This window comes from Tremella mesenterica (assembly GCF_000271645.1).
Source record: "Tremella mesenterica DSM 1558 unplaced genomic scaffold TREMEscaffold_18, whole genome shotgun sequence".
NCBI lineage: Eukaryota > Fungi > Basidiomycota > Tremellomycetes > Tremellales > Tremellaceae > Tremella > Tremella mesenterica.
The window spans coordinates 416,892-427,925 of NW_006711242.1; the positions used below are offsets into that span (position 1 = coordinate 416,892).

At 45.2% G+C, this 11,034-nt stretch overlaps 3 protein-coding genes across 3 annotated transcripts; 1 reads left to right on the forward strand and 2 right to left on the reverse strand.

Moving 5' to 3' along the window:
• Positions 1 to 652: 652 nt before the first annotated feature.
• TREMEDRAFT_66094 (uncharacterized protein) lies at positions 653 to 4,420 on the reverse strand (the record flags this gene model as incomplete). The annotated part of the gene is made up of 3 exons (XM_007008158.1): positions 653 to 950; positions 1,190 to 3,344; positions 3,535 to 4,420. 3 exons carry the CDS (start codon positions 4,418 to 4,420, stop codon positions 653 to 655), a joined length of 3,339 nt encoding a protein of 1,112 aa, XP_007008220.1.
• Positions 4,421 to 4,852: 432 nt separating this feature from the next.
• Positions 4,853 to 6,970, forward strand: TREMEDRAFT_35735 (uncharacterized protein; the record flags this gene model as incomplete). Its single annotated transcript, XM_007008060.1, has 5 exons — positions 4,853 to 5,003; positions 5,064 to 5,361; positions 5,577 to 5,777; positions 6,273 to 6,537; positions 6,866 to 6,970. 5 exons carry the CDS (start codon positions 4,853 to 4,855, stop codon positions 6,968 to 6,970), a joined length of 1,020 nt encoding a protein of 339 aa, XP_007008122.1.
• Positions 6,971 to 7,051: 81 nt separating this feature from the next.
• Positions 7,052 to 10,887, reverse strand: TREMEDRAFT_41188 (uncharacterized protein). Its single transcript, XM_007008069.1, has 10 exons — positions 10,640 to 10,887; positions 10,412 to 10,595; positions 10,265 to 10,368; positions 9,921 to 10,214; positions 9,546 to 9,812; positions 9,258 to 9,476; positions 8,689 to 9,068; positions 8,410 to 8,584; positions 7,832 to 8,114; positions 7,052 to 7,547 (listed from the first exon to the last, which is right to left on the reverse strand). Exons 1-10 carry the CDS (start codon positions 10,869 to 10,871, stop codon positions 7,289 to 7,291), a joined length of 2,397 nt encoding a protein of 798 aa, XP_007008131.1. The 5' UTR covers positions 10,872 to 10,887; the 3' UTR covers positions 7,052 to 7,288.
• Positions 10,888 to 11,034: the final 147 nt, after the last annotated feature.

The window sequence follows — 11,034 nt, forward strand, 5'->3', positions numbered from 1 at the left end:
AGTTCTCTGCAGTTCATCGACGAGTCACTTTATCATAGAGCTCTCGTTCGTATTACTACGGCGAAGTTAGCCGTAGTTCCTCGACGAGTACCCTGTCCTAGTGAGACATCGACGCCTCAGTTAGATATAGTTAGCCGAGTTCAGTTTAGCGTTGGTCAGTAGAGAAGAAGAAACGACGATCGTGACAGTATCAAGGATCACTCTCCTCGACGACCCGCACAAACCTCGGATAAGTTTGAAATTTTATGGAGCCAGAGAGGAGAGTCTCAAGAAGTATGAGTAGACCAGGAGAAATTTAGAAGAGTTGGAGACGAGGATGTTGAAGGCCCCCCCCCCCCCCCCCCCCCCCCTCCTCCACTTCTTCTGCAGGTGCGCCAGTTTAAACTATCGCCATTGCACATCTTCCTTCAGCATTTTCGATGACCTTACATTTTTTTCAGATCACCTCACGGTTTGTTCAATCACCCTTTCGTACATCCAATACGCCCCAAAGAATATCCCAAAATAGATACAATCACAGACCCGAAAAAATCATTGTTTAGAAACTACCCCTCCCTCCCCCCTTGCTCCAGATCACATCAAAAATTGTTGGCAACACGGCGATCCCCCTCGCACAACTCGGAAATTTGGACTTAAAGGTGAGGCTCATCCCCTAACTAGGTACCCAACCAACTGACGGAATACCCATTACCACCCCTTCCCCTTGTGCCCCCATCTCCCACGCAGTACCAAACGCCCATTCTCCCAGACCGGAAGATACAGTCCACACTCCTACCCTCTCGAGCAGGTCGAAAAAGTTCGCACTCCCTCGATGGGGTATGACGAAGGTTGAAAGAGTCGAAGGTAATGGGATAGAGAGACCTGTTCCTAAACCTCGAATATGAGAAGAAGGGTGGAATGGATCTAGAGAAGCGAGATAGGCTGAAGATGTTGCGTAGTCTAGCGTGACACTGAGAATGAGCATAGATCTTAAGCCACACGTAGAAATCACACGGAGTCATACATGTTGATTCTCACAAGGAACATGAAGGGATTGAAGTAATAACACACAGATTGGAAAGGGGAAAGGGGGAGGACGAGGATGAAGAATTGTATGAGGCATAACGAGAGGCGGGAGGTAAGTGAGGAAGAGAGGAGAGGAGGATGGGTACATGGGGGGAAAAGGGGAAGAAGTGGAATATCAACTTACGGGAGTACACCCCAAATCAATAAAACTTCCATACCGATGCACCAAAGCCAAGTACCCCGACCCCAACTTTTCTTTACTACCCCAACCATGTTCCCATTCAAACTAACAACTTCCAACCATTTCCTCTGTATATCCTCCACTCTCTTCTGTGCCATATGAGATTCTTTTGCAGCTTGAGAAAGAACTTCTTGAGCTTGTTGAAGTGTTTGAGAAGGTGTCGGTAGGTTGTATTTCTGTTTATGTTTATTGATTATAGACGGTGAAGATAAAGATAAAGGGTTTAAAAGTATAGAAGTTAAACGTCGAGTAAAAGAAGTATCGACTATCTCATTCTCATCTATTTCTTCTTTCTTCAACTTGGGTGTTTGAGTAGCTCTGACATCCCCTTTCTCTTTAAAATGTGAGAATGTAACAGAAGGGGGATTTGATGATGATGTTGACCAGTTGGGTAACAGAGATCTTTTCTCAGATGAGATAGATTTGATAGGTGATTTTTTAGGTGAAATACGTATTCTATGTATACTCGTATTACCTTCATCATCATCTTCTATTACTCTCAACGTATCTTTTCGTGTTTCAGCGATGGAATCCGATGATCTTCCTTGGATATCTTGATTTGAAGATTTATCAGAATGTTTCAAATAATCGTTACGCTCCGTAAACCTAACTCCCCATGCACCGGGTGGATGAGGTGTAGGCATGGTCGAAAGGTTAGATTGATCTTTCATTGGTGTCATAGCTATCCTAACTTGTATATCTTGTGGAAAATCAGCATCGGGTCTGAGAAGATTTTGTCGATGTTGTATAACGTCATGAAGTGTAGTTTCAGACTTCCCATAGTCGCGCGAAGGGTTCCAATTTGCATACTTGTGGTTTTCACTTTGAGAAGATTGATGAGGATGAGGTATGTTTTGAGATGGGGAGGTCTTCGAAAGATGAGGATTTCGTGGGGGTGATTTCGTTTCCTGTGGAGCGGAAGGAGTTTGAGTTTGGGTTGATCTGAACAAAGTGGCTCTACGGGATACTAATGCTTCTTCTCGATTTGCCTCTCTATCATCTTCACTTTCTGCTTCGGGAGGAGGAGGAAGACTGATATCTCCTACATCGACACTTTGTCTTGAGTTTCGAGATGGGTTGAGTTCTGACTTACGGGGAGAATGTCGTGGGATGGTCGTAAGTCGAGGTCGGGCGGTTCTATCACCTTCTGTCCCTAGTCCGATATCAGGATGAAATTCATCCTCAAGATATTCTTCGTGCTGCTCAAAATTGACTCTGCTACCACCAGACCGATCGGATGTGTTGCGGTGACCGACTGTTGGACGTGCGTCCGAATGCGTAGACAGGGTTTGACGATGAGGATGATTTTCTTGGTGTGGTCCATCAAAATTCGTATATCTGGATGACTCCGTATCACTAGATCCAGGATCCCAAGGGGGTTCACCGTCTTCTTCCAAATCCACTTCTTGCCGAACTTCCAAAGAACCTGCTTCAACTTCAAACTGAGCAGAGTTCTCGGGTGGGAGGTCTACACTGTGTTTACGGGGTGTATGACTTCTACGTGGGAGTTGTTCATTCAACGAGACACTGATTCGAGGGGTATGACCCCTCCGAGGAACATCTTCTGGTGGGCTTGGGGGTCGAGGGGTGCGACTTCTTCGTGGGATATTATCATCTTTGAAAGAGTTTGAGGTCGTACGAGAGGGATTATCTCTTTTAGGTATCTCATCACTAGTAGGGTTTTGCCCAGCTAAGGGGGTTCTTACACGTCTTCGAGGGTGGTCCGTTGAGCTAGAAGATGATTGCCGTATATGCGATGTATGGGGTTCGATAGATAAACTGGGCTCTCGTTTTGGTCGACGAAGGAGACGTCTAGATGTAGGATCTTGATTAGAAATCGGAAGACCAGTAGAAGCATTGGCAGATGTTGAGGCGGAGACAGAAGTGGAAGTAGATACCGACCTACTCATATTGGAAGATGATGTAGCCACTGGAGTTGGTTCGAATGAAGATATTCGTTGTTTTCCTTTTCGTGATGAAGATGAATTAGGTGATTGGGAGGAAGGTGGATCAAGTAGACGTGGAGGGGAAGGGTGATTGGCTATGAAGTTTTCTAGTGCTGAATGTCTTGGAGGTGGAGTGGGAGGTTTAGATGTGCCTAGATATCAGCTGGCCCTTCATCGTGAAATTCCTCTCGGGACATGGTGATGTCGCATGGAGGTTGGAATGGGTTTTGACCAAAGACTGATGGAGGTGGGAGGGTCTCATTGGGTGAACATAATGGTTGGTTTCAGATTTGAAACCGGAATGAGAACATAAAGTGCGGATAAGTTACACGATGTACTCACTCGCTTGCAATACAGCTGCTCTCGAAGGGATCCTCCCTTGATTTCCTTGAGACGGAGGAGTACCCTTCCTCTCGTTCGACACTCTCCTAGGATTCAAATAAGGATTGATAATCCTCGGTGGTGGAGTAGGTGGAGATTCCTCACTTCTTTCATCTGCCATTTCCATCTCCATCTCCATTTCCATATCATCCTCTCCAAACCCTAAACTCTCCTCCCTTCTCTCCCCACTTGGTCTTCTCATTCGAGACTGTGCTTGTGCTTGCTCTTCCTCTTCTCGCTCACGTTCCATCTCCCTCTCCAAATCTTGATGTCTTTCCTTTGGTAAACCTCTCCTCGCTCTCCATCCTTGTCCATGACTGAGATTTCCATTTACTATCTGACCTTGATATTCCTTAGGTGTGGAAGTTCTCTCTGGTAAACCTATTCCTCTTCCTAATCCAGATCCTGAACTTTCTCCATGTTCATCTATATCTTCAATCCTATCCGATTGACCGGATATTCTTCGATTTTGTATACTCGTCAACGGTCTGGCTTCTTCAACAGCTTGATCCATTTTCCTCAATAACAATTGTAATCTTTCGTTTAAAGACATTTCTTTCCCATTATCTCCTTGTTCTCTCTCTAATCTTCTTCCTTCTCCAAAATTTGAACGTTCATCTAAATCAATCAACGGTGGATCTAGATCATAATCCATTTCCTTGACTTGATCGAATTTTAGATTATATTCAGGCATTTCAGTCTCTCCTTCAGACCATAAAGTACTCGTCCTTGTGCTCGGTCTAGAAAGAGGCATATCTGACCAAACTGAACCGATCAAAGAAGGTGTGGTAGATGTTAATATCGATGAAGTTGAAGTTGAAGCAAGTCGGGGGCGGGGAGCGTACATTTCCTATTCCTTCCTCTTAAAATTTGTCTCTTTTTCTCCCGTCCACTTTGAACGATCCTCTTGATGATGGTAGGGGTGTATGACTCTGATGATACAGGGTAGGCAGTTTGGTATGGTTATCGCATGATTGGGTATAAAGTATAGCAAAAGAAAGAGCATACAAGATGTTTGAAGATGAAAATGATGGTGAAAAGTGGGGTAAGGTTATGTAAAGTTGTAAACGACGCGCCCCCACCCACCCACGCGACGCAAACATCCTTAAATCACACGTCATTCGTTGAGCTTTCCTTATCAGAGTTTTTACTACTGCATTTACTTATCCTATCCTAATCTGATTAGAAAACTTTTACTAATCCGAAGCCATTCAAAAAATTCTCTCCGTCTGACTGTCAGCAACTCCTCACACGATCACAACCTATCAGTGTGTTAGTCATGACGGCGCAAGTGTCACAAGAACAACTGGAAGTATTGAGGGATACGTTGCTCAACACAGCTGGGGATGTACCTCTTCATGCTAGATTTAGAGCTTTATTCATGCTCAAAGCTGTTGGGGGAGAACAAGTGGTGGGTATCATAGCTGACGGTGAGTGATTCTCATCAACTTCTTTCAGAAGCATCATGCCATTTTCTCGCTAATCTATAGGTCTCAAAGACCCTTCATCTTTGATCAAACATGAACTCGCATACGTTCTCGGACAAATGGGTCATCCATCCGCTATACCCATATTAGAACAAGTTTTGATCAACCCCGAAGGAAAACATTGTCCAATGGTGAGACACGAAGCTGCCGAAGCTCTTGGGGCTTCATCCAGTCAAGGTAGTTTATCGTTATTGAGAGAATATCTGGATGATCCAGCTAGAGAAGTGAGGGAAACTTGTGAGATTGCCATTTGTAAGATTGAGTGGGATATGAGTGAAGAGGGTAAGAAGAAGGAGAAGAAGTGAGTTAAAGTTTGATCCTTCACATTCCTTCCCTCGTGATATGACCCTCACCAATTTATATCATTTGATTACCCCAATTCCTCAGACACTCGTCATTATTTGGATTATGATATGAGCTGTTATCTCTATCTCTGAGTGATCTTTAGGAAGTCCTCCAAATCTCGTAGCGCTACGTCGAGTATGTTTCCAGGTAAAATTTACGACTAACTCTCAGTCCCGACTTTCCAACTATCGATCCTGCACCTGCCAAACCCAATCAGTCAATACAAGAATTACGGACAGATCTGCTCAACACCGAACTTCCTTTGTTTGAGAGATATAGAGCCATGTTCGCTTTGAGAGATTTTGGTGCTGGTGATAAAGTTGCCGTGGAAGCATTGGCAGATGGATTTAACGATGGTAGTGCTTTATTCCGGTATGTATTAAATCCTCCCTTTTGTCTCATCTCTCTTCTCCTCCTTGTTCTCCCTTTTCGTCACTCTCTCATCCATGACCACACTCTTTCATCACCATACCTTCTACACCCTCAAGAAAGTTCTTTCCCATCTTTTCTCACTTCATCTCTTTTATACCCCTTCATCCTTCTTACCAAATACATCCCCCCAACACCAAACGCTCCATCTCATCCTACTGAAACATCATTTGTGGCAAAGAAATCCCCATCTCCAATCATATGATAAACCAGACGTACTGGTCGATCGCTCCACGGTCTCCCAAAGTGTCTATAGCTCAGGGCAAATGCCCAGCCACATTCTTCCCCATGAGTCGAGTATACGAAGAATAATGAGAAATATTCATCGGATATACGAAGAATAATGAAATATTCATCGAGTATACAAAGAATAATGAGATATTCCTCGAAAATACAAAGAAACAATGAAATATCCCACGAACGCGGTATTGACAATAGCCACGAAATAGCATACATATTCGGACAATTATGTTCCCCATATTCGATCCCTTCCCTACTTTCACGACTCCGAGATCCAAAAGAAGAAGAAATGGTAAGACACGAAGCTGCCGAAGCGTTAGGTGGTATAGCTTCTGATGGTGTTGAAAACGAAGAATCACCATCAGAAAGAAGTGTTTTAGATATATTAAAAGAATGGGCTGTAAAGGAAGATGCACCGGTTGTCGTTAGGGAAAGTTGTCAAGTCGCTATTGATATGTGGGAGGTGAGTTTCTTTTTTCTTTCATATTTTCAATATAAAATCATGAAGATCAATCTTTCACAATATCTCCTTTGTATCACAAGTTTATCGATCTGGATCTGAGGCATCGACGGATGATTGGAATGTAATAGCACTATGACACTTTTGCAAAATAGTCACAGGAACAGTACGAATACTCTACCAATCCTTCACTTGACATCATCGAGAGCTACGAGATCTGAATATTCTTCGAATTTGATCATACCTTACATCCAACATCATCGTCTTGCGCGATAGTTATCCTTTGATATGGATATGAGATTGTTGGGGATGTATAACTGATCAACGTCAGTACGAAAATTCAAATGAACAATTCAACCCTCTGGATCTCAAAGTTGCTACGACAGGGATGGAAAGGTCTGCTCATATTGCCGTCACTGCCGGTTTAACTTCATAATCTCCTCATCTTCCCCTAAATCACCATTCCCCTCTTTCAACAAACACCAAGCTCGGAGTTGTGTCATAGATCATCACATTAGCATCACAATGAATCATGCATATATACCTTTTGTTCAACTTCCTCAACTTCTATTCTCCCTACTACACCATCGCTACCTCACATCAACGATATCTTCCCTACACTACTGCCAGGACCTTTGACATGTAGAGCGTTCTTTCAGATTCCCGTATTGTTTCTCCTTCATACTCATCTTTGACATCTAGCGAATCTCCCACTCCATCGTCTCATCTCCTGATCGATTCGTGAATGATGGAACTACAAAGATTTCACTTCCTCTACAAGATCTACCAACCTTTTCTCTCCTTTAATCTTCGCTTTCTCATCCAGACTACCTAGCGCCCCAGCTAGTTGATCTCGTATATGTTGGGATACCGAAGAGGTTAAGACATTACCTAAAGCCACACCTGATCGATAAAGAACTTCAGAGTCTTCCGACTCTGAGAGGAGAATGTATGATATCAATGAGATGAGAGGTTCAGTAGGTATTGAAGAAGACAGGGAGAGGATTGAGTAACTAAAATAATCAGCAACTGCATGACTCTGTCCTGAGTCCAACGTCGCTATCTGGACAAGACCTGTTCCGCCCGCCTGATCATCTAGGTCTCGTCGATATTTGGATGAGACAGTGAGAAAGGGCTACTCTCAGGGGGTGAGTGAGTGGGTAGGTGTGGAAAACCTTTTCTATGAGACCATTCCCCTTTCCAGTAGATATCTCACGTCCCAAGCTAATAGATGAATTGTATTTCTCCCAATACCAGAGACGTGACGAGGCAGACTGAAGGGGAAAAAATGACCCACTTCAAAGCGATAGTAGCCAAAGGTAATTTCCTATTACCTACTTCTTCCCACTTTCTCTCTCTCAACTTTCCCAATATCTCCTCGGCATCTTTCACCAACGACGCTCTCCCATTGGCCGTATTGAACATATTGGCGATTCCTCTGAGAGATAAGAGAGTGTTGGTTTCGCGAGATTTGACACTTTGCCATGGATCTGACCAGGCACAAGCGGTAAGGAAGGTGGAAGGGGGTATATGACCGAAGATTGGGGATACGGCAGCTAAACAACGGGCGATGTCGATGACTGTTGATCAGTTCTGTGGTTCATTCGCATGCAGCGTCATCCTTGAAATCTTAATCCAAGACTCTTAAGTGGTCTTTCTCAAGTGAGAGGAAGGAGAAGAGAGTGACCGGAACGGATAGTAGGATTGCGAGTGACTGGTGTAAATTGAATGTGGACGGTGGGTGAGGTGAACAGGGAGAACAGCGGTATGTGGGAGGAGAGGAATGTTGAGGAGCCGATAGAGTTGAGAAAGTTGATCAAATAGTCATTGAAGGAAGGAGGAGAGAAGAAGAGTAATGGTGGAAGAAAAACACACGAGGAAACCGCAAATCCTCTGGCCAACGCATCATCAACTCCACATAAGCTTTCGGAACGTATCTCTCCCCTGGATCACTAGCTTGAGGATCTGGTAAAGCGACACTGGGTAGACTCAACAATGCAAAGACCTCATTGAGGTTTCTTTGATCTGCTTCGGTGAACACTAGCTCTGGCTAGATATGTCAGCTCAATCAGATCTCACAAATGAAATGTTCAAGTGACTTCGAAGAGGTCGACCTCTACTCCAGCCGTCATCGAAATTAAAAGGAACACCCACTCTGCTCTTTTTCAGTTCCTCATTCAACTGACTCAACTTTGTCTTCGCTGCACTAGGGTTCATCTGCTTAAAAGACAAGTACGTCGTGACCGGCAGAATACCCTTGGACTTTTTCGTCGTTGCAGTACTTGGAGTGGTGGAATACGCCGAGCCACCTGTAAACGGATCTCCACCTCCTGTAGATGACCCAGAGGTGGAGGACGACCCAGTATACCGCGAAGAACCGGTGTAAGGGTCTACATAGCTTGTCGAGGGCTCGTTACCCGTACCGAGTTGAACTCCGGCGGTGTTCTTTTCAATAAACTGGACGACTTGGTCCGCGTAGGTCATGGGTAATTCATGTTTGCCTAAGAAGCGCTGGGCTGCCATCCATGGGTTTTCTAAAATCAGTGAATGTACAAAGCTGAATGTAGTGTACAATTGCTGATTTGGTTTCTTCTTCAGGCATTACCTGTCCCGATACCAACAATCCCGCTGCCACCTAACAGGAGATGATGGCGAGTGGACAAGGAGACGAGAAGATGTCGTGACACGATAATGAATAGGTATAATGGATGAAAACAACCCACCTGAAGCATTGTAGGGTAGTTTGAGCGGCGGCATGCCCTCCGACACGTCCACATCAAAGACATAATCGTATTCTTTCCCCTCGTACAGTTGTTTTCGTCCTGATCCAATAGCGTCGACGACCTGGCCGATCTGCTGCCATGTCGAAGTCGCCGCCTGCCATTGGTATGCCTCAACAACGTCGTTGTTTTTGATCATCAATACTTGGCCGTCTTTTTTTCCTGCAACAGTCAGCCCTTCCCCAATTCTACAAGCGTCGACAATGAATTATGGAGGATGCCGTAACCCACCTTCTCTGCCCAGTGCTTCGATTCCGGGTAAATCTGAACGTTTTACGTCTCCAACTTGACTTTTATCCAATTGTCTTCCTCCAACTTCTTTATCGAACGCATCTCTTTCCGCTTGGGGCGCTTTCAGAGCCTCTACCTTTATGAAGAAACGTATAGTCGTATCGTTTGCCGCTGAAGCGATGTATACATCGCCAGTTGGACCTGATACCACGGCACATGACCATAGGGAGTTGCAGGGATGAGCGATAGTCTGTACTAACTCGGTATCTGCTCATAAATGCCTGCTCCCTCAAGACAACACTGCAGTACTGCGGGTAAATGAATGGCGGGGAAGAGAAAACAAGGTTGGAAATATCAAGAAGTGGTTAAACATACCTGACCAGACTCTCAATGTCCCATCCTCCCCTGCGCTTATGGCACCTCCTCCTGGAAGAGCACTAACAGAATAAACAAACGAAGTATGACCTGACAATGACCGCACCGGTGCTGGTCGGTCGAATGTATAGAAGTTGACCAAAGAATCATTGGCGCAACTCCAAAAGCCTTTCCCACCAGGACTGATGCTCAACCCTCTTACAGGGGCCGTATGACCTGTAAATGTCTGCAAAGGGAAGGAAGTACCGTTGGTCACATCGATGGAATGTAGTATGATGCTCTTGTCAGCCGCACCTGACCCGTCAGCTATTGCCTTCTTCTTGACATACAAAGAGAGGACGGACCAGTGAGAAGACGATCTTCGCCTACAAATTTGATCGACCACACAGATTGGGTATGATTCTCTATCTTGACGACTTTCTTGAAATCTTTCCAAACCACAGCCGTTCTCACAAGTCAGCTGACACAACTCAAGATGCACGTGGGCTCACTGGTCCCAGCTACCAGTAGCGATCAAACCCCCTGGACTTGTATCCATACTACAAAGATTCTGCTTGTGTTCAATCAAGAGATGATATGGTTCTGGTAGGGCGTCACCAGGTGGAGGAGGTGTGGTGGCGGAAGGTAAAATGTAAGTGGATAAAATCCCACTGGACGAGCCGACTAAGAGGAATGCTAACGATCAGCCGGAACGACAGCGAGGGCACTGGGAGTCTTACCTTCTCCTTGGTATTTTACCATACCCACACAGCTGACATATTTCTGTTCAGGTGCTTCCACTCGGAGTTTAACATCCCATTCCTTGCCGCTGGCTGAGGGACCCCATAAGATGGCAGAGCCGTCTCTGGACCCGCTGAGGAGTAATGGGACACCAGGGGATGGTGCGTGTATACAGCGGACGTCTGAAGAATGTCCGTGGAGCGAGAATGCTAGCTGATAAGGAGATGCCATTGTGATAATTAGGGTGGAGAAGCAGAGAAAGAAGAAGGGTGGGGTAAGGGTAAAGTTGAAGAGTTCAAGAGAACGTCAGCGTGCAGGAGGGGAGGATGGGATCACGTGACATCCACCCGGGTGCTGCGGGGCTCCCACAAACCTTACCCCACCAGGTTTCAAA